The sequence below is a fragment of the Malaclemys terrapin genome, chromosome 5 (assembly GCF_027887155.1).
Source record: "Malaclemys terrapin pileata isolate rMalTer1 chromosome 5, rMalTer1.hap1, whole genome shotgun sequence".
NCBI classification, from domain to species: Eukaryota; Metazoa; Chordata; order Testudines; family Emydidae; genus Malaclemys; species Malaclemys terrapin.
In genome coordinates, this window is record NC_071509.1 from 34849822 (window position 1) to 34873683 (window position 23862).

The following is a 23862-nucleotide window of genomic DNA, read 5'->3' on the forward strand; positions in this document are numbered from 1 at the left end:
AGTTTATAGCAGCTGGGGATCTGACCCTATATTCTTAGTGAGTTCATATTCACTCTAGGCAATAATCTAATAGGCTACTCATGCTTAGTAGCATTTTTCTCTAGGAGTAATCTCACTTAAGTCGACATGAGTAAGTAACAGAGTGGAGAGCCTGAGGGATGAGCCTAATTTGCAAGAAATGGAGCAAATTGCATTCACCTTCATATTTAGGATTGAGATGTGATCCTTACAAACCACTGGTCACGAGGCACACTCCATCTTGTTGATAACAGGTGGCCTCAATTTGTATCTAGATGGAGTATTATACACTGAGACTTGTGCCTTCCGCTAACTGTATCTCTGTTTCAAAGTGGGGGTAACATCTGGTTACAGGAGCTTACAAGCCACACTTTGGACACCCATGCAGGCCCTCATAATCCAGCACAACATCTTCAGTTAGGGCCCCCTACTCACATGCACAACTCCACTGAAGTGAAACCTGGGAGAAAGAAGGCTGAAGCTCCTACATTAACCAAAGCAGCATGACCTCTAATACTATAAATTTCAAACAAAGGGCAGGATACTCATAACAACTCTTGCACATTCAGCTGCTGAGGGAGTGGCTGGGACTCACTCATGTTTAGGCAGCAATAAAATAATGTTTTGTAAACTCAGTGAGGAAGACAAAGGAAGACAAATCAATGCAAAAATAAAAAGCATACCATTTCAGGTGAAGAAAAAAATATTTGTAACTGAATATATTGCAACGATGTTTTGCACCACAACCCCCCACTCCACCCTACCGCAAGTTAGTGTAGAATGATCAGCTGAGTGTTTTAAAGGTGCATTGTCCTTGCTTTCTGCTCTGGCAGGAAGGAGCGCCTAGGTCCTGAAGTCAATGTCCTACAATTAATTACCATGATCTTAGGCTGGAGTCTCCTCCCACTTACAACAGTATAAACCAAAAGTAACTCCACTGAAGTCAGTAGATTTAAACCAGTTCAGATCTGGTGTAAGTGAGAAGAGACTCAGACCCCTTATGTTTGCCTTTCTTTCCCTAAAGAAAAACTGAACACATTCCCTTTTCTTTCAGATATATCGATAACAATATCTCAAACTGCAAAGATTCAGTGTCACCAGTGGTAACATAGCAATGTTTATTTCCATTAGGGTAGGTCTATAAAATCCTTCTTTTGCATCTGTGCTTCTACAATTTCCAAACAGCAAAGCTTGACATTTTGGTCTCTGACAAGCAACACTTAATATTGGGATGTTTGAAAAATCTATACAAAAAAAGCTCTTAATACAAGATAGGCTGAACATTTTCACCACAAATGGTTTGTTTTAGCTATCTCTCTTCCTCATGTAAGACGGAAATCAGACAGCTTATTGGCTTAGCTTGTTAGGCCAGGTTAAAGGGATGCAACGCTGAAAGGCTCTTACAGAAGCTTACCCTTGGACTAAAAATAGCAGGCACTAGAGAATTATCTTAAATACTACCAAACTTGTTCTGCACTGTGAATGCAGATAACTGGAATAGGTTTCCATTTTTGGTAGTTTTAGAGCTTTTTAAAGTTATGCTTGCTTTAGCTGTCTGTTTAATTAGTTTCTGATTCTATTTGCCACATTTTCTCTCAGAGATATAGCCTGGGGGGTACTTTGCCTATGAATCCTTCCTATTGAGCAATGATGCTATTGTGAACATCTAATGAGCTGTTGGACCTCCCAAACACTCAGGGTAGGTAGAAATACCTCTTTGGAATATAAATGTTCAATACACAGCAGCAAAGAGCAAACCAAAAGATACCATTCCCCTACCACTCCCTCACCCTCCCATGCATCCCTCAGGAAAACAAAAATCTGGTTTATTACATTTTTTAAAGAAATTAAAATGTACTTTAATTTACTGTTTTAAGCTCACTGGCCAAGGTTTTCAAAAGGGATTAGTGCTTTTGGGTGCCTCAATCAGCCTTCAACTACCTGAAGGGGGGTTCCAAAGAGGATGGAGCTCGGCTGTTCTCAGTGGTGGCACTTTACAGAACAAGGTGCAATGGTCTCAAGTTGCAGTGGGGGAGGTCTAGGTTGGATATTAGGAAACACTATTTCACTAGGAGGGTGGTGAAGCACTGGAATGCGTTACCTAGGGAGGTGGTGGAGTCTCCTTCCTTGGAGGTTTTTAAGGCCCGGCTTGACAAAGCCCTGGCTGGGATGATTTAGTTGGGAATTGGTCCTGCTTTGAGCAGGGGGTTGGACTAGATGACCTCTTGAGGTCCCTTCCAACCCTGACATTCTATGATTCTATGATTCTAATTTTGGGGGGGCTCAAACTGAGATACCTTAAAGGGGGTGAGTTTCATAAAGCACCTGCCCTCTGAAAATCAGGCTCCCTGAAGGTGGCTCAAGCTGGGCACCCAAAAGCACTAATCCCTTTTGAAAATCTTGGCCACTTTTCTGCACTGATCACTAAGCACCTCCATCATGCATAGTCCAAATACCATAGCAAGGCCCACCTCCAAAGCACAGCACAGATATTCTCAGCCCTTATGTTCATTTTACACCTACTAGCAAAAGCCTGAAAAGTATGATTACAAATGCAGCCATGCATTATTAAGAAGAGAATAGCAGGAATACCATGACTAGTATTCCCTATTGTTGTTTCACCTCTCAGCACCTCTGGACACAGTCTGCTCTATTGTTGTTAGTATCACTGCATGAGGAACCTGCCCAAGATTCAGAACAGCACAAATGCCTCTAAACTATTTCCTATCCACTCCTTTTCACCTGGAACTTAATGCTGGAAAACAATGGCAGCACTAGAGAGATTGCCAAAAACTGCATTGTCAAATGGAACCTTATTCAGACATGTATTTTAGCATGTTTTCCAGAAAAGCTGGTTTTCCAGTAAGGCTGGTTTTACTACAATTTTCAAAGTACGACACATGTACATAACTGAAAGATGTAAAACACTTGAGTGAGGTCGGCATACGGAACAAGACTAAACCAGGACCCAGAGCTATGAAGCTGAGGAACAGATTCTTCTCATACTGGTAACAATATCTGGCTCTTTGGCCAGATGACTTGTTCGACTGCTGTGGAGCTGGTTGAGGTCATCCTTAGATGTAATTTTTCTTTAAGGGTGAGAAAGGTGTTTGCTCTTAAGCAGTGGTGGAAATCACAGATTCCTCACAAGATATACATGCAGTGCCTTTATATGCTAAAGCAGAGCGGCATAACATAGCCACATGTCTTGCAACTGTCATTAAAACCATCCATACATCTTCATTTGGGAAGCAAGTTTTTCTTTGTGAGTCAGGAGTTAAGTTCACTGCCTCTGTCAAATAAACAACATGTTCATTGTCACTAGGCTGCTGAGCAAGCCCTGCATTTGCATTCAATTTTATTAATCTATTTCTCAAGCCTTTTCTTCACAATCACATAGGGAAACGTTAACCCATCTACATTATTATATAGTATTATTAACATTTTTATCTAAAATAAATTTTAAAAAGACGTAAAGGGTAACAAGAAAACATTCTACAAATACATTAGAAGCAAGAGGAAGACCAAGGATAGGGCCTACTCTTTACTCAATGAGTGGAGGAAAACAGTAACAGAAAATGTGGAAATGGCAGAAGTGCTAAATGACTTTTTTGTTTCAGTTTCACCAAAAAGGTTAGTAGCGACTGGATGTCTAACTTAGTGAATGTCACTGAAAATGAGGTAAGATCAGAGGCTAAAATAGGAAAAGAACAAGTTAAAAATTACTTAAACACGTTAGGTGTCTTCAAGTTGGCAGGGCCTGATGAAATGCATCCTAGAATATTCAAGGAGACGATTGAGGAGCTATCTGAGCCATTAGCGATTATCTTTGAGAAGTCATGTAAGACTGGAGAGATTCCAAAGGACTGGAAGAGGGCAAATATAATGCCCATCTATAAAAAGGAAAATAAGAACAACCTGGGGAATTACAGACCAGTCAGCTTAACTTCAGTACCCGGAAAAATAATGGAGCAAATAATTAAAAAATCAATTTGCAAACACCTAGAAAATAATAAGGTGATAAATAACAGTCTGCATGGATTTGTCAAGAACAAATCATGTCAAGCCAACCTAAAAGCTTTTTTTTACAGGGTAACAAAACTTGTGGAAAAGGGGGAAGTGGTAGATGTGGTATATCTTGACTTTAGTATGGCTTTAAATACTTCTCACATGACCTTCTGATAAACAAACTAGGGAAATACAACCAAGATGGAGCTACTATAAAGTGGGTGCATAACTGGTTGGAAAACCATTCCCAGAGAGTAGTTATCAATGGTTCACACTCAATAAGGAAGGGCATATCGAGAGGGATCTAGCAGGGATCAGTTCTGCATCTGTTAAATATTGTCATCAATTATTTAGATAATGACATTGAGAATACACTTACAAAGTTTGCAGATGATACCAAGCTGAAACGGGTTGCAAGTGCTTTGGAGGCTAGGATTAAAATTTAAAATGATCTGGACAAACTGGAGAAATTGTCTGAATAAAATAGGATGACATTCAATAAGGACAAATGCAAAGTATTCCACTTGGGAATAAACAATCAGTTGCACACATACAAAATGGGAAATGATTGCCTAGGAAGGGATCTGGGGGTCATAGTGGATCACAAGCTAAATATGAGTCAACAGTGTAACACTTCCAAAAAAAGCAAACATCATTCTGGGATGTGTTAGCAGGAGTGTTGTAAGCAAGGCACCAGAAGTAATTCTTCTGCTCTACTCCACGCTAATTAGGCCTCAACTAGAGTACTTTGTCCAGTTCTGGGCGCCACATTTCAGGAAAGATGAAGAAAAATTGGAGAAAGTCCAGAGAAGAGCAACACAAATGATTAAAGGCCTAGAAAACATGCCCTATGAGGGAAGATTGAAAAAATTAGGTTTGTTTAGTCTGGAAAAGAGAACACTGAGAGGTCAGGGTGGTTAAGTACTGAAATAAATTGCTCAGGGAAATTGTGGAATATATATATAGTATTGATTCCATTGTTGGCTTTGCAGAAGTGAGTTTGCCAGAGGGACTTAAATGAGGAGAGGATAGTGGGTTGACCCTCAACTCCACAGTTGAGAGAGCAATTCATGCATCAGGGGGTAGCATGAACAGAGACACTGAAATATTTGTATGAGAGATGAACATTGGGGATGGCATTACTGGCAGAGAAGAATAAAGGGTAGGCATGTAGGTAGGGGCCAAGTAATATATGGTCTTAAAAGTGAGCAAAGACATTACTATACGACTACAGAAATTAACATATTAAAACCCCACAGGGGAATAGGCTATAGTAAAAAGGCAAATAGGTGAGTATCCTCACACAATGACATTTTCTGGAGGCATAGGGAAGAAGAAGGTGTTTAAATGGGGCCTCCCATGAGCCTTTTATGTAATTTACTTTGGGAAGACAAGCATTCATACACAAAAACAGAGGTTTGAGATAGAGAAAGGTAGGTAGCGGGTAAACTTATGGAGGGTGGAAAATCCATGCAGAAAAGCTTCACATAGAGGTTCCCATATTACTGTAAACTGAGTAGGGAAAGCTTTTATTTTGGGATTAGGATAATCTTTAAAACACAGAATGCTAAAAATAAATACAACAATGGTAGCCTCATCTTCTGCCATGACTTCAGGTTTGGGCTCTGTCTCTTGTGTCTCATGTGGAGCAACTGCAAGACCAGCCACTTTCAGAGACAGAAAATAATGCTTGCATTACTGCCAACTCCTCCTTTCATTCCTCTTGATACCTTCATATTGAATTTTTCTTTTTGCTAATCAGCAGCAAAGCAACTAGCTTTTTATTGATTCTGGGATAGTTTTAACACTTCTAGATGAAATATTAGCTGGTTAGTAGCCCCAGCAGCTTGGTTAACAAATTGACTCTTGATAGTCCAGCATCTGAAGAACAACTGAGGGATGAATGGTGGCCTATCATGCATTACTCCTTATAAAGTGTTACACTCAGCAAAAGTCACCCTGGAAGTTATGAGAGGACAGACAAATTAGCGATGAAGAACTTCCTTGGGACATGGTCAGGAGTGGAAGACTTCCACAAAGGTATTTGTGAGATATCAGATAAAGTGAATAGGAATCAGTGTGAAGAATCATGCCACTAATGCTGGCAGCCGATTGAGTCCTGTAGTTTTTCTTTGTTTGCAAGGTGTATCTAAAGATAGACTAGATACTGTGTGTTTATGGATGCAAGAAGGTTAAAGATAAGATATAATCTAACCAAATCACAGAATGCAATTTGGGAAGATGCTCAGAGTTATGGAGTCTGGTTGAAGGACTAACAGGCTTGTCAGATATCAGTCAGGCTACCTGCATGCTGATGGTAAGACTACAGTTACTGGGCTCCAGAAGGAAGAAAATCTCGTGAAGTGGCTGCAGTCCTTCATTATTTGCTGACATTCTGGTTATAAGATCAGAAAGGCTATTTACACATATCAGAGGTTGCACCTAGTGTTCAGAAAGTAGCAGGTGGATTTATTTCCAGAATTCTTGATATGTAGAAGCTTGGCACTAGAAGATGCGTTTTTGTTTGTTTGTTTGCTTGCTTGTTTTTGCATCCAAACAATCTGAGAGGGTTCAAGCATTTAATTAGCAGTCAGCAAGGTTTTGTATCGTTTCTTTCCATTCCCATTCACACTATGAATCCTCTGCTAATGTCAACAAGCGTACTATTATGAAGGAATGTTGCCCCACCACAGGGCTATTTTGCCAAGATCTCATTTAAGAGGAAGGTCTGACTTATCATTTAGCAGTTACAAAGTTAAAAGCGGTATCATTTTAGGGCTGTGTGAAGTGCTTGCAGTGAAAACTGAAACCATGCAAAACTTCCCTGTTTTCTGGTCTGATTATAAACGCAAAACTCATTCCTTGAAAAGTTTGCAAACCTTTCAAGCAAATCCGGGCTGATTTGTGCATGGCTTTTCTGTGAAATGTAGTAGCTTCTGATGAATTTTGCTTTTGCTTTTTGAGGTCAGTCACACTCAAAATTCAGGTTGACAGGGTGGCAGCCCATCAGGATTGAAACTGAATGTTTAGACAAATACCGGCAGTGTGAAACTGATCAGTTTCAACAAAGATCTAGTCGCATTACCCTTTCTGAAGGTGGAATGTATCAGGACCCAGTGGGGCTATTCTGGTTCTAAAGAAACAACAGATGATCCTTGATCAGAGATTTCCTGTCACACACTGAGAACTTGGGGGTGCTCTGGACAAGGGATGGAAGCGGTTGGGTTTTTTTTCTTGTTTGTTTACATTAGCTTTTAAATTTCTTCTTTTTGGTGTGGAGGAGGGAAGATGGTTTGCCCTGAGTTTTCCCCAACTGGTTGTCCCCATTACAAAAGCAATAGATGGGCCAGGAGTGCTATTGCAGGATATCATCTCTTTTGCTGACTCAGTGAAGATACGCATTTGTCATTCAAAGACAAATTAAAAAGGGCATGGATGACACTACATAGATGTACAGACTCAGTTATCAGCCAGGTACAGGCAGCATCCAGTTACCTCCAAGCGCATTTAAAAATCTCTTTTGGTGTATGTGGACTGAACGTCTTTGTCAAAATTCAGTCTGAGCAAATATTGCAAAGCGATTTACTGCAGGGAGGATTTGTCCCTGCAGAAATTGACACAAATTCCTTTTGGGACAGGGACAGCCACCCCAACTGTATAACTGAGGGATTGCCAGGAGATAGAATTAGGAAAAGTGGAAGATAGCACTGTGGCCTAATGTAAACTCTTAAATCTGCTGTACACATAGCAGCAGCGCTGATACACAATGAATTGCTATCTATCACCGCACTCCCAAAAGCAAGAACTGGAAGGGACAAGAAGTGTGGATGGATTTGTGTACAACCTTATGCATTCTGGTCAGAAAACTGGCTAATACACAGGAGTTCTGGTACACAGTTAAGTATCCTATTGATGGATGACAAATTACAATAATTAGAGGAAATAATATATTTTTACAATAATTAGGTAAGTGGAAATATGGTAAAATCAGGTGAAAGCCACATCAGTATACACAGTGGGTCTCCCAGTTCCTGATATGTTAGTGTTACCACTAGGCGCTAATGATCTTGAGATGGCAACGTTTCTGAATGCTACCATTTGGACTGATAGAAGAACCCATTACTCACAAGAACATGTCCAGGATGGGGCAGGGACCATCTATTTTATGTTTTTATATACTTCCCAACACAATGGGCCCCTGATCCCTGATGGTGGCCCTTAGACACTACTGCTACAAAATAAATAATAATGTCTTCAAGAAAAAAAAAGAGTATGCTCTGACATCTTAATCGAGCAAGTGCAGTGGCAGACAAGCTACAAGAGCACCTTAACAAAGAACCGAAAATAATGTTAAGTAACTATATGAATTTTTTAGGGAGCAGAGTCACTGCTGATGATTTTAAGGGCTAAATACACAAGAGAGTAAGTGCTGCCAATATTCTAACAGAGAGATCCCACCCCAAATTAAGTATTACGTAAGATTTAGCAATATCAAAAGATAGTATGAACTCCATCCAAGGCAGAGAAATCATCCCTATCTTCCCATCATCCATCTGTTGGCAGAATTTTAACAAGAGGCTCTTGGGGGCTCCTCCATGGCTCAACACACAAATTAAGTAATCAAAGGCAAGGCAGGGATGATTAACTAACAAGAGCCCCTCCAGGCCATCACTGGCACAGGTTTATTTCACCCAGATGTTGTTCACCTATCTGAGACTGATAATGACAGTCTCAGATTGCATTTACAGAAAAACATAGATAATAGGGCGCTGATCTGTGAAGCTCTAGACTGCGCCAGAGGAAGTGGAGCTGTTTTGTAATGTTACCCTCTACTTTGAAATGTTATCTTCTCCAACTGAGAGACTTCTTCCTGAAAATGGGAGGTCTGGTCTCCAGCGACATTTGAACTGACCTTTTATATGCAAGAGCGGGATCAACAGCAAAGAAATTACAAGGGATGGCAATACTAAAATCATGTACAAGCAAAAGCAGATTGACACCCTTTAGTTAGAAAGGGATGTGATTTGCAAATGGAAAGCTCTGTGGTGTTAGATCTGTGAACATTTTCACACCCATCAGAAAACCAATGAATTTTGGTTTTTCTCCAGATATAATGGGGGTGATAAACTGGCAGCATTTTCCTCAAATCGTCCTGCTAATGAAAACAGTGGTTTTTGTTCATCTACACTTCCCCCACCTCCACCTTCTCCTGTAGGGGAGAGAGGTAATTAAGCAAAGTCTAAAGAAGAAAAAGAGGAAACTTTTGAAGGATTGTAGATCCTCTTCCATGCAGTGTTCCAGTCCTTACCAGTCACATGCCACTTTAGTCCACAGGGAATTGGGGACTTACAAAAGGAGCAGTGGAATGCCCTGCAAGGCAGTTCCAGTCAGAGGTCTACTATGGTCTACAGCCATGCACTTAGCTTTCTGTTTACTAAAGCTGGTGGAAGTTGCACTATTTTCACAATTCTCTATACAATAAATGACCAAGTCAAAGATTGTGTGAGATATCCCACTAGTTCACCTTTCAAAGAATAGGCAGCCTACCAGAATGGGCAAAATAGGACCTATGGAAATTGAGGCTATCCCAGTGAAATGTGTGTTTGTTTAATTTAAAAGTAAGTGCATATGAAGGATAAACAATGGAGAAAACTGGCAGCATAGCAGAATTGTAACCTAGAGACTTCCTAGAAGCCATATATGTAAAATATTTATTAACCCATCACCCCATTATATCAGAAATATCTGTGTTTCACTCTGGGTCAAGAGAACTTTCAATCATCGCTTGATTGTTCAGCCTTGAATCAGCTCCCAGTGTTTTCTCCAACGTCACCATTATGGTGGTAAGTACCACTTCACCAAAGTAAGTTATCTTGTCTCAGTGGCTGGCTTGTGAAAGGTCTGTCACTTTTTGAGGCTCAGAGGGCAGCTTGGGAGGAGAGTGAATTATTTCCTTCTCAGAGATCAGCCCATTTGTGGGTAGTTTTTAGCACACCCCAGAATCCTGTCAGGGAAGTCCTCTTAATAGCTCACTGGGGAAGCTGGATGCCATCAAACAGCTCTTTCAGATGCTGGTAAGCAGTATTTTTCATAGAAATCATTCCATGAGTCAGGAAACATTCTCTCCACTTTCAGATTAAGTAGACCGCACACAAGGGAGATCTACAGGCCACATTCACCCTTATTTGAGCAGTCCATCACTCCCTATATTGGTGTAAGGACATGATGAATGTCTGCAGAGAACCCTCAAGAAGCAGCTGTTACTGCAGACAGAAGTCAACAGGTGTGGGAAGTTCTTTGTGTTCCCTTTCAGCACACAGATCTAGGTCTGTCAGGGATTCAGCCCTCCACATCAAATTCCATGAGATAAGGGTGGTAAATTTGGCCTTTTCTAGTCTTCATGTGATGGTGATAATCCATTCAGACAGCTCAATGGCGGTTTCATAAATCAATAAGCAGCTACGTGAGGCTAGCATGTGGGTTCCTCACAGCAAAAACTCTATTCAGATAGGCCAATCCAAAACAAAATCCAAAATCTGGGGAACTTTTTGGTTTTGTGCTTTAAAAACCAAAACATAATGACTGAGGTGTGGCAAAAACCCAAACCAACAACCACACAGGCTCATCCCTATCACAAACTGCAAATTAATATCCCCATTATGAAATAAGGCTGCTCTTGTCTGAGTTTCAGCAGACAAAATGTATTCAAAGCCATTTCCTATACACTCTACAGGGCTTGATTTCCAGAGGGGCCTACACCTGTCCTCCACTGATGCATACACAAGTGTTCCCAGTGGGGTTCTGTACATGCAAATTCTAACTCTTGCATGTTCCATCGTTATATGTCACTTACAAACCACAGGCATTAGTACATAGAAAATACATACGTGCATTTGTGCACCCACAAAACTGCACATGCACAACTGGAAGCCAGAGGCCAAAAATCAGGCCCTGAGCACTCACAGCTCTCACTGACATCAACTGGAGTTGTAGGTGTTCAGAAAGTTTCCCCTTCATATTCTGTACAACTAAGGTTTTAGTCAAGGATTTTTAATGTGTAATTATTAGAGTCGCTAGGGAAAGCTGTTGCTTGCATGAATTATTTATTTAAGGGATTCACTGTATGAAGTCAACACCAAATATCTCTTCCTATACAACTTTGCTCTCAGCAAACCCTTCCACCTGACACAGTTATAATAGGTTAGTGGTATTGTGGAAAACAAAATATCCTACATTAAACCTAGCGACGATTTTCATCCTCCTTTAATAACATGGGCCTGAGTTAATGTTACATGAGATAGGGCAGGAGGAAAAGAGCATATCAGGGTTAAGTTGTAGCATTTAGTAGCAATTAGCATTGATGTGCTGTACGAAAATAGCAACAACAATAATAATAAAAGGATACACTAGAAATACAAACCATTTGGGGGGGAAAGATTAACAGTTTAGCCAATTAGCATTTGTCTACGTAAATCAAACTTTTTTTTTAAATGGGGAGAAAAAGAGAAAAGCCACACAGCAATATTTATTTCTGAACATCAATGACTGTGTATCCTACAAAACGAAATGCTACCTTCTCACTTTTTGTGACCCTCTCTGCAATTCTAGGGAAAAATGTTTAGTTCAACATTATCGTAAGCCAGAATATGGCTCTATTTATGTGACAAGTTGACAACATACAATTTCATGCTTGTTGAACTGATCTGTGTTATATATTCAGTGTGAATATTATGAAGTCTCACCATTATAAATATGAAACAGTATACGCTTATTCAAAACAACTCCAGCAGTGGTAATTTATGGCTTGGTTGTTTGTGTGCTGATGAAGTCCAAAAGCCACCTTAAGAAGCTGCATCTCACTAAAACAGATGTGCAGTGTGACTGTGACCAAAACGGATTTACGATGACCTATGTGAAAGGAGGCTAATACATTTTTGTCTGTATGGCAACTAACACCAGTTTGTATTTAGATATGTGACTGGTGGGAACACTGTGTCCTTAAGAACCTCTTAACACAGGCCAAGCCATTTGTCTGCCAGTATTTTACCACTGTTCTGGGTGAACATTATTTTTCCCTATTGCAAAAGGGGCATGCTTAGGCTGAGTAAAGATACGGTGAGTTCATGAAACCTTGGCCACTCCAAGTAAAATGTTGGGCAGTGCAATGGAATGTACGCATAACAGGATTGTGCAGCTGATTGTGTGCCCTTTCTTGATCACATGCCTGGGAATGGTACAAGGCCATTAAGCCATCCAACAATAAGCTCTCAAAGGAATTGTTGTTGTTGTTGTTTTCATTTTGCGGGTTCTTTTTGCCCGAAGGTTTCAACTAATTTACAAGGGCTTACTTCAACAGAGACAAATTTGGACTAGTACAGAACAGCACAGTTTGTTCGGTTGGGAAAGAGAACGAAGACATAAGGCACCTTGCTAAAGCAAGATATAGAAAATTTGCATAAACACTTCCCAATAACATAGTAGTTGTTTGGAACAAAATAAATTGCACTTACTGCTTGAGAGTTTTTAAACCCAAGCAAACTTTGTGGTGGATTATAGCTTACACACACCTGCCATACAGATGTAATGTTGTTTCTGAGACGCACTTATTTAGTAGACTCAGAGCGCCAAGGGTATGCAGTATTACCCATTAATCTAATTCTTAACTCTCTTATTAATGTGTTATACAACTCAAGCCAAAGATATTTGTAAAGGTAAACATATTTGCATAACATATTTGACATTGCTACATTACCTGCTATTTTGCCCTATATCCTCTCTTCTGTTCTATTGGAACTGAGGGTCTTTCTCCTAGTTTAAATTTTTTTTATTATAGCATTGTTATCTTTTATTATTATTATAAAGTTCCTATCCCAAATCTGCATCTTCTCCCTTTTATGTTTATTGTTGTACTAAACCTACTGTTTCTCTACTAAATCTATCCTGTAATCACATACTGTACATTCATTTCTCTAGGACCTTGGTGGCTCTTATCTGCTTGCTTTTATGAGCTCTTATGAACTGCTAGGAATAGCAATTTGCAGCGCTGTTTGTAAAGCCATCTCAGTCTGAACTCAACCTTCCCCTCCTTTGTCATACAGTGATACTCTCTGCAGAGAAATCCCATTTGCCATAGCAAAAATTCATTACAAGATGCATTTTAGAGGGACACAAGTTGCCAAGTATGCTAGACATGTTTATAATGTATAAAATATTTAACGTACAGTAATTAGAATTTTAATAAACTACATATTAGTGCACTAATGTATGTATTTATATAAGATGGTCTTTGTGTTACCCTTAGATTTACTGATATGTTGCCCACTATACATTATTGCCCAGAGCTACTTACTTTACGTTTGCTAAGGTCTAAGACATACTGCTATGCTGTTCACACAATCTCAATTCTTTTAAGCACTTTGATAAGCTTTATTCTGCCATTATACCATCTAGAACATTAAACACAATGTTTAAGTTCTATGTTAAATCACAATCAGTTCCTATTAACTGTTCCAAGCTCCCCATTTTTATCAACAGTTACTTTATTAAATCCTTAATAATATAGATGGAATAGTTAGTTAATTTGTGTGTTGAGCCATGGATGTTAATTTGTAAACATAATAACATACTGCAATCATTTGCATAATAGCATTTTAATCTTTTTAGTAAAAGCTGTAATTCCCTACAAAGTACACTGCAGTAGAAACTAAGTGACTATTGGTAATAATAAAAAAGGCCTTAAAATTCTGATCCTATTATAGTGTTGGAACATACCCAAACTGCTTCTATAATCTCTGAAATGTTACTGTTCTCTGATTTAGGTGTCTGTGTCAAGAATAAAAATGAAGTATAACTGGTAGCAGTAGACTATTTCCTAAATGTAATTTAGTATTCACTAAGCACCAGCACTTTGCAAATAGCTCTGAGGCTTTCCTTCAAAGTTCAGAGCTCTAGTTATGCATATTGTGTGAGGTACACCATGCAGCTCACCTCTAGACTCTGTTGTGCTGAATAGATGGCTATGATAAATCATGCTGAATTGGCACTGAAGGGCATCAGCCATCAAGGATTTGACTACTATGTCTTTTTCCCCAAGATTATATCTCCTTGAACTGCCTGCCTTGGGCTACTAGTTTTGGAGAAAATTAAAAAGTGGAAAAAATTCTGGAAGAGGCCAGTTCAGAAAATCTATAGAGGTTCAGTCCCTGGAAACCCATTAACACCAGTCACAAGACTGGCAAAGAAAACACTGGTGGTTGTTTAAAAGTCAGGCAAAGTTATTTTACGTAAGATCTGGTAATTCATTAATCAATCTGGCTGCAAACCTTGAATGAATAACTTGCAGTAGTAACAAAGACTGGCAGCACCACCAAAGATTAGAGAATATAACCTGAACCGATGCAAATTATCCTCATGGTGTTAAAAGCCCCCCATCATCTTCTTCATGCAAACCATTCCAAATGGATAAGCAGTCATTTATCTTCATAAATTTCTCCTTTGCCAAGAACAACAGAGTATGCAATTCATTGTGAATCTCTTTCACACTCCCTCATTCTCACTGCTTGTAATACAGTATTTTTGGCAGCCCACAGTGAAACAGTGTAGCCTATTCAGCTTTCCAAATATATAACACAGAGCACAGTCCTGAATGTAACTTGGACTATGCTGAACAATTAAAAAGAAACAAACTCCTCTTTAAAAATAGAGAATTGCATTAAAAACAAAACAAAAACCAGCAATTAAATTCAGGGCAGGCCAAGAAACTCAGGTCTTATTAAATCTGTTTAAAAGTGAAAAATATTTTGTCAGAACACCATACTTGAAAATTCTTTTTGATACTATGCTGCTAAATTAGACCTTAATTGTCTGTTGTCTAGCTCTATTTTCTCTTTTCAGATGACTTCCATTGATCTATTTGTGAATGGTGCAGACAGCGTATACTTATCTTTGCGCATGTCTATCCTCTGTATAATGCTGTCCACTCTTCATAAATAATTTTAAATATGGCTAACCTTATATAGCAGGGTACGGTATATTTGAAATACACCTCAGGAGGTAACAATTTTTATCTCCCGAGGAAGAATACAAAAAAGCATTCTAATTCACATTACTCAAAATTCTACAGGTCTCCACATTTCACACAGCAATGACTTTAAGAATTGAAACCAGTTTATTTTTTCTAAAAGGGCAGCAGAATCAGTTTTGTACAAATATAATTTTTGAAGGTCTGATCCTTTCCAAAAGCAAATCACAAAAGTGAATGATAAAGAAAGCCATCTACCTAACAAGTCATACACGAGCAGTTAACTATTTACTTGCATGAGCTTATGTCAATAGACAGTGCCCTTAGGGGTAAAAGCTCCCTTAACATACATCTCCAATGGTTAGAATCACAGGCAATGAAAATCAGGGGAGAAAATAGAGGTAGCCAGGCTATGAATAGAAAAAGAAATTAACAAATGTACAACATTGATAAAGAACATGCAACATCAGTGTAAGGCCTTCATTCATCACTGTGTTCTTCCAATTTCATGCCAATGTAAAACCAGTTGCACTGGGTTACAAGTGGAGTACTGTAGTGACGAATCAGATATATCTATTCTATAGCAATGCTGTCAATTTTAGCATTTAGATTGTAATCTCTCATTAGATTCAGACTGTAAATTCATCATATTTAAACTGTAAGCTCTTCAGGGTAATCTATGTTTGCACATTGTCTAGTACATGTGGGTCATGTTTTCAGTTGGTCCCTAACCACTACCATAATACAGTCATAAAATAATAAATAATAATAATAATAATAATTCCTACAATACTCAATTTCCAAAGAGGCAATTCACTAAATTTTGGAAGGAAAATGCCTTTAGTATGCTTCAGTTTTCAGCTTAAGACAGAAGTGCAGAATATTCACCTCTGAATAACAAGCCCTATTAAAGGTGCCTTAGGCTGGGCACCCAAAATTTCATAAGTCCTTTTTGCAAATATAGGCCCTCACCTAGACAGTGCCATAAGCAATGCACTGGTAACTCAAAGAAGAGAGTGGTTCACTTAAGGTTAGGTTTTCAATTATTGTTGTGCTGCTTGTACTTTCGATCTTTTGTTTGCAATTCCGTTTTGAACAAATTTGGAATATATTTCATGTTTTCATAGCAGTCAGCTCTCAGATAGAGGCTTTAAGGCTTCTAAAACATATTGCTCCAGGATGATTAAGATACAATTATATTTTCTTTAAAAAGAAAGCGCTGAAATGCCAAAGCTAATCAATATAGAAAAATCCAGAAATTAACAAACAAAAGACTAGGTAGAGCTTCCATTCTCTGCACTAACACAAATAGTTTGTCTCAGCATCACCAAGATAATCCCCAGAGAAAGGACACATCTTTTATTGTTCTTGAGCACCCCCAGTTGTCTCATTAAGGAGCAGCAGAGACAAGAAATAGTGCTACATATACAGCTGCATAATGGAGAACAGGGATAGGGGTTAAAGTTTGGAAAAAGCTGGCCCAGAAAGAAGGGCAAGTTTTCTATTATTCAGTTTGAATTGCCTGATCACTACTGCCTACCCTGTAAGAAAACAACTCCTTTATTTCCCTCCTTCCTAGAACTAAATAATGACAAAGAAAGGTAGTGGTGGAAATTATTAACGTGATACCAAGACATGGAATATTAGTAACCTTCAATCAGGTTGCCAGAAGCTCTGTAGAGACCCTCCCCTTCCCCATAGCCTGTGTTGCATGTAGTTTAACACAGGCTTATACACACAATGGGAGATATTGTGACCAGTCATGAATGGTTGTGTGATAAAAGTAAAACTGCAGATGAACTCTTAGGCCCAGAATTTTAAAGGTATTTAGCTGTTCTTGTGCTCAGCCTTGCTAAGTCTAAGGTCTGGTCTATACTACCCGCCTGAATCGGCGGGTAGAAATCGACCTCTCGGGGATCGATTTATCGCGTCCCGTCGGGACGCGACAATCGATCCCCGAATCGGCGCTCTAACTCCACCAGCGGAGGTGGTAGTAAGCGCCGCCGACAAAAAGCTGCAGAAGTCGATTTTGCCGCCGTCCTCACAACGGGGTAAGTCAGCTGCAATACGTCGAATTCAGCTACGCTATTCACGTAGCTGAATTTGCGTATCTTAAATCGACTCCCCGCTGTAGTGTAGATGTACCCTAATTGATTTAGGAGCCCAAGTCTCATTTCCAAAAGTGATTTAGGACTGTAGGAGCCTAAATACCATAGACTATCAATGGGATTTTGGTTCCTAAGTGCCTACATCCCTTTTGAAAATGAGACGTATGTTCCTAAATCCATAATGCATAGCAATACTGAATGCAGCAATACCTAAATATCTTTGAAAATCTGGGTCTTAGCCTACTCTGCACACTTGCAAGAATGCAGGAAGAATTCTGACACTTGCCATGCCAGGCCTAAAGGCTAGGTGTCAGAGGTGTGTTAGTGTTGCCAACAATATCTCACGGCCCAAGGGGGGCCTAGCAGCGTGTGTCAGGACCCTGCCTACGTTTGAGAACTGGAAGCAGCTAGGGCCCAGCATAGGAAGAATGTCCACTGCACTTTTCAAGTCTCTTGTAATTGCTGCCCTTTAGAAGTAATCCTCCTACCTCTGTCTACACTCAGGTATGACATATGCAGACAAATGTGACTGTGACTTTAAACCCCAATGCCACATGACAGACCAATGGCTGTACATATTGTTGTGCACCAACTAAGGCAGTTTAAATATAATAAATGACAGACTGAATATAGTGTTGCCCTTATGCCACAATATGGCAAAGTGCTATTGGACAACAATCTGCCCCTCAGAGTCAGTAGTCTCTGAGCCAAAGTGTGCCCTCATTGACTTCAGTGCAATCTGTAATTCAAAGTCAGTGAAATCATTGAAGTCTGAGGGGTGGCATTTGAGTAAATGATGGCAGAATTTGTCTGCTACGGAAGATGGAAAAACACTTCTCCAAATCTTGGTTTCTGACATGTTAGTTGCTGCCTCACAATGCACTCCCCTAGATGTATTCCATCTACCTCTTTCTACTGCACCCTGGTTGTCTGCACCTCTAAATGCACCTTAATATGACTGACTTTAAATGCCACATGATGGACCAATGTCTTGATATTGCTGTGCACCAACCAAGGCAGTTTAAACATCATGTATTTATCCCTGTGTTTGTATATCATTTTGATCTTCAGAAATGGAATCAGCATGCACAATAAATGACAATTTTGTCCTTTATAAGTTTGGGCATCAATTCAGCAAGATACTTAAGAACATGCCTGACTTTAAGGCATGAGCAGTCTCATTGGGAGTTAATTCCCATTGGAATTAAATGTATTAAAGTTACACACACACTTAAATACATTGCAGAATCAGGACCTTAATTTTTAGAAGACTAAATAATAAGAACATAAGAATGGCCATACTGGGTCAGACCAAAGGTCCATCTAGCCCAGTAGCCTGTCCTCCGACAGTGGCCAATGCCAGGTGCCCCAGAGGGAATGAGCAGAACAGGTAATCATCAAGTGAGCCATCCCCTGTCGCCCATTCCCAGCTTCCGGCAAACAGAGGATAGGGACACCAACCCTGTCCATCCTGGCTAATAGCCATTGATGAACCTATCTTCCATGAAATTATCAGTTCTTTTTTTAACCCTGTTATAGTCCTGGCCTTCACAACAGCCTCTGGCAAGGAGTTCCACAGATTGACTGTGTGTTGTGTGAAAAAATACTTCCTTTTGTTTTAAACTTGCTGCCTATTAATTTCAGTTGGTGACCCCGAATTCTTGTGTTATGAGGAGTAAATAACACTTCCTTATTTACTTTCTCCACACCAGTCATGATTTTATAGACCTCTATCATATCCTCCCTTAGTCGTCTCTTTTCCAAGCTGAAAAGTCTCAGTCTTATTAATCTCTCTTCATATGGCAGCTGTTCCATACCCCTAATCATTTTTGTTGCCCTTTTCTGAACCTTTTCCAATTCCAATATATCTTTTTTGAGCTGTGACGACCACATCTGCACACAGTATTCAAGATGTGGACATACCATGGATTTATATACAGGCAATATGATATTTTCTGTATTATTATCTAGCCCTTTCTTAATGATTCCTAACATTCTGTTCACCTTTTTGACTGCCACTGCACATTGAGTGGATGTTTTCAGAGAACTATCCACAATGACTCCAAGATCTCTTTCTTGAGTGGCTAATTTAGACCCCATCTCTTTATATGTATAGGTGGGATTATGTTTTCCAATGTGCATTACTTTACATTTATCAACACTGAATTTAAACCTTTGCTGATTTTACTTCGGCCAATGGAAGAGGTCTATACATTTGGTTTTTAGTGATTTATTTGGAAGCAGAAGTTCTAACTCATTAATTGTCTCTGATAGAACACTATTTTAACCTTGCTTATAAACATTATTAACTCCTTCCCATACTGAACCTATAAGAATACTATAACAGAGCAGCCCAATTACTTGGTTATAACATGTGTCACTTACTTACTACGACTGAAACTTAAGCACAAGACACAACAATTTGAAGTTTCATAAAACTTCAGAATACAGAATGTTTCAAAATTTCTCCCTTGGAGACAGAGAACTGGCTTCTGCTCCACTTACACTGGTTTTATACTAGTATAATACTATAGACTTGAAGTAAATTACTCCTGAATTACACCAGTGTGAATGATAGAAAGACCAGGCTCAGAGGGCCAGTTTCTGCTCTAAGTGACATCAGTGTTCATCCAGAGTAACTTAATTTGCTGCAGTTGAGTTATGCCAGCATACGTAATAGCTGATTTTGGTTCAGAGTATTTCATAAAGGCTGTATTTTATCTCCAAATGCATTTTACCTTATTGAAGCATTTAGTATTTGCTAGGTATTAAATTTAACAATCTTTATTCTGGGGATTCCCCCAAGTAAGTGGACCAGGAATGCTTCCTGGAGAGGACATGTTTGTGATCTGCTAGGCAGAGGTGAAGCAAGGGTGATAGCTTATTGTTGCCCAAGGTCTTCCTGCCAGCTCATCAAATGTACTATTGCCCAATTTCCCAGCCAGAGGATGATCTACTGCATTTACTACCATCTAGGAGGAAAGAATATTAGGGTTCAGGAGGGGCGTGGTTGTCTGAGAATTAAGTAGTGGAGAATCTTGAGGTCTTACACAGGAAAGGAGAATTAGCGGTTGAGGCAAAGAGGGCATAGCCCATCTTTTATACACCTTGACTCCCACAGCAGTATTTTAAAGAGGGCATTTAAATCTCTCCTGAAATCCTTCAGTTCTCTCCTTAAGACTGCCCTCTGCCATTATGTCTACAAAACACACATCAGTGGCTAGTCAGTTGGCATGCTATAATGACTGCTTATTATGTTAATCAGAATAATCTGACTCTGATGCTGTGCTCCCCCCAGTCTGTTTGTTGCAACCACCTATGGCCTTATCTTGTACTTAGAGTGGAAGGACTTCTGATTTGCACATGTACAACACATAGCACAATTGGGGCCTGTTTGGGGCCTGTAGGTGTAATAATAATTAGTAACGTATAAAATGTTAAAGAGCCATCAACAGACGCTGTATTCTACTGTGTTTGTTTCTGCGAAATGTACATGCAAGATGACAAACAGGTTTCAACTTTTGTTTTTCTTTGCAACAGACTATTTCGCAATATCTCAGTGTTATGCCATAGTGTAACCTGGTATCTCTTCAGCGTTTTCATTCCAGAAATCAGAATGCCACTTAATTCTTTCCAAGCATTTCTTCTCTCCAGATAATAGGTCTGGTTTTGATCATGAGGATTAAGGGTGTCAGAGGGAGGCTATAACAGACGTCACAGCTGTACTTCAGCATCTATTGGCTCTTTTTTTATTAGAAGACTGTCATTCCACCTGGTAAAAACATGAAGCAATCTGAAATATACTTTTGCATCAGCTTCCCTTACCTCGAATATATTTGATGATTCATTGCTGTACTGATTGGTAATGATTTCTGATTGGTCGCTGTACCACTTGAGTCCACCCAGAAAACCGTCTGCATCCAAGTCATTCACATCTAGTTCAGAGAGGTCAAGTTCTGGGAGATCTGGGCAAAGAGGCTGGTCTTCACCAACCAGAGCAGCACACTGCAGGGAGAAGTACAGAAACACACACTTTCATTAATCACCGGAATGTGTTAACCATAACTGCATGGGATCAGAATTAAGTCTTGATTAAGTCACTCACTTCCACAGAGCAGGTCACTAGAGTTAATCTCGTTTTTAGAATACTCTGAGTGTTAGATTGTGACTAGCCTGCACAGGTGAGCAAAGTGGCCACTACTATCCTTTTTCTTATGGTCCTTGAAGAGTCCAGCACCTGCAGCATTAGAAATCCCAACAAGGACCGCCAAGACATGGCCCTATCTCTTTTCCGTCCCGGCCGGCAGAAAGGAATCAGCGCGGGTGGGAGTGCATGGGTAACCAACTGGTAAGTGTGTTTTATGCATCCTCCTCTATGCCCAAACCACAGAAGATGTGAGTCTGTTACAGCTGCCAGCTATACAGGCTAGATCTGCACCTCAAGCTGCAGAAGTTCATGCTTTCAGCTCTAGATGGCCTTGGTTTAATCAGTCAAGATGTTGACTGCCACATGTACTGCACCCTGTTGAAGGATACAGCAGTAGATGCTGCTTTGTTCACTTCCAAAAGCTCCTGGAGACACTGTGCCTGCCTGCCACAGGCCATGCACTTCTATACCCATCTACCAAAGACTCTGGCTTATCAGCACCCTCAGGAACTGCACAGATTTTAACAACATGCTTCTAAAATATTGTCCTCATAGTAAGCAAATCATGAAGTGTACTTCATGTGCCTGCCAAGTGCTAGAGCAGTCATGGCCAGTTTATGGAGTCTCCCAACCTGTGGCTGTGCTGGTTGTACATGTGTACACTGCTGTAGCTAAGAGACTTACGGTCTGTAAGCAGCAGCTATATCAGAAGCACCAAGAGGGAGCTTTCCTCTGGCCAACCCATTCAGCGCAATGCTACACTTGTCTCAGCCTCCCTTCATTGCTGGGGAAATTCACCATAGAGCAGATGCGACATTTAAGCCCAGTATTAAAGGACTAAGAGGAGGGAACTAAAGTGGGTGGACCTTTTTCACTAGTGTGAATGTCATCCTCTGCATACCTTAGAAATAGAGTACAGACCAGTATAATATCAATTTCATTAATATAAACCCAGAATATTTTCTTTAGTACATCAGGATCGGTCATTTTGGATATCAACTGAGCTCCAAAAACACACACTTTCATACTATGCTTCTACCGTAGCACAGAAACTTTAATTCAAAAATACCACCTGAACCGTTTTTCATTATTAACAGAAACCAAGAAATATACAATTGAAGTCCACGCCTTCAGCGATAACCAATGGAAAGAAAGGTGGAGGGTTCTTCTGTACAGAGGCTGCTGGCAGATCCAGCAATTAAGTGGTTAAAAGCCATAACGAAGTCAGCTGAGAATGGGTTTTCACCATTGCCTTTAATTGATTGTCTCTAGCTTTATCAGTTTGTGTTAATGTTAAGGATGGACCAAACAGAAAATCCAGACCTCAGAAACTCTTGAACTCCAGTTAGCTGATTGGGCAAATTGAATGATCTCCTAGGTTCAACTTCAAATGAAGTCAATCCCAGAAGAACTACCATCTAAAAAGGTAGGTTTGTAGGGCAATAACCTTACCATGCCAACCGATGTGGATAACTCAGTATTTGTTATGCTACTCTTGAAAATGCTGCCTTTTGCAGTGATATAAGAGAGCTGAACATACATTTAAATAAAATAAATTTCATTGAGATTTTTGTATCTGGGAATCTTTGCAAGTCTTCATTGCATGGGCTATATGCAGCAGCATAATGGTGAGCAACACTCTGGGAACCAGGAACAGAGTCAATAGACTCAGTCCAGCTGGTAAAGGCTATAATTTACCATGCAACTTCCACTAGCCTATCAGGACATTACAAGACAATTATACAATAGGCCAAGGGGCAAAGGAACCTACGGATTGCAAGGGGAGCCTTTGAAATATCAATTGCTTTTCTTTCTGTTATTTAAGAGGGCTTGGAACTTCAACAGGCCAAGGCTTTGCTTAGGTGAAATTTTGTACAATGAAATTTACTTCTTTTTATTTTGGCCACAGAAAAACTGCAAAGAAAAAGAAATTAAAAAGCTTCCCCATTTTCTAGCGCTGACATAACCTTCCAGCAGCAATCTTATAATGCCGAGATGACCTTTTTTTGATGCACAGATGAAATCTGTGATCTCATTAAAGGATAATCTAGTTTTTGACTGAAAAGGTAGATTCTCAGCATCATTCCCAGGTTTGTGTTGTGGAGGTCACTGGCTTAAAACTGATGCCGTAGACTTCTAAAGTATCCTGCTGATCTGTTACTACTTTCGTTTGTAAAAATAGCTTCACTCTGTGCATCACCTAGTTAAACATCTTAGGGACGTAGTAATATGCATGTTGAAAGTCCTGCAATGGGCATTTTAAGCAATATAAACAGCTGTATAAAAAATGTCCATCGGAGCTTTCATTTGTCTATAATGACGGCAATGTCACTTAAAAAATGTAACAGCTGAAATGAAGTACACATGCTCTTGCCAATGTTGACATGATAATAAAATCAATGTTTCTGAATATGATATTATGCTTCTAATCTGAGACACATTAGTAGCAAGTGTTCCTGTTATTAATTTATATTTGGCTTTTGGATGATGCCAGGTTTAACACTCCAAGTCCTATAACTGTCCTCATCTGACATGTTGATATTTACTCTTTGCCTTTACAT

At 39.7% G+C, this 23862-nt stretch overlaps 1 protein-coding gene across 4 annotated transcripts in view; it reads right to left on the reverse strand.

Moving 5' to 3' along the window:
* PPARGC1A (PPARG coactivator 1 alpha) overlaps nucleotides 1–23862 on the reverse strand; it is a 489413-nt gene that overhangs the window by 46783 nt on the left and 418768 nt on the right. For all 4 annotated transcript variants that reach the window (XM_054030668.1, XM_054030667.1, XM_054030670.1 and 1 more), the window contains one exon: nucleotides 20980–21159. In XM_054030668.1, the coding sequence (XP_053886643.1) occupies nucleotides 20980–21159 (180 nt within the window). The remainder of the gene's footprint in view (nucleotides 1–20979; nucleotides 21160–23862) is intronic.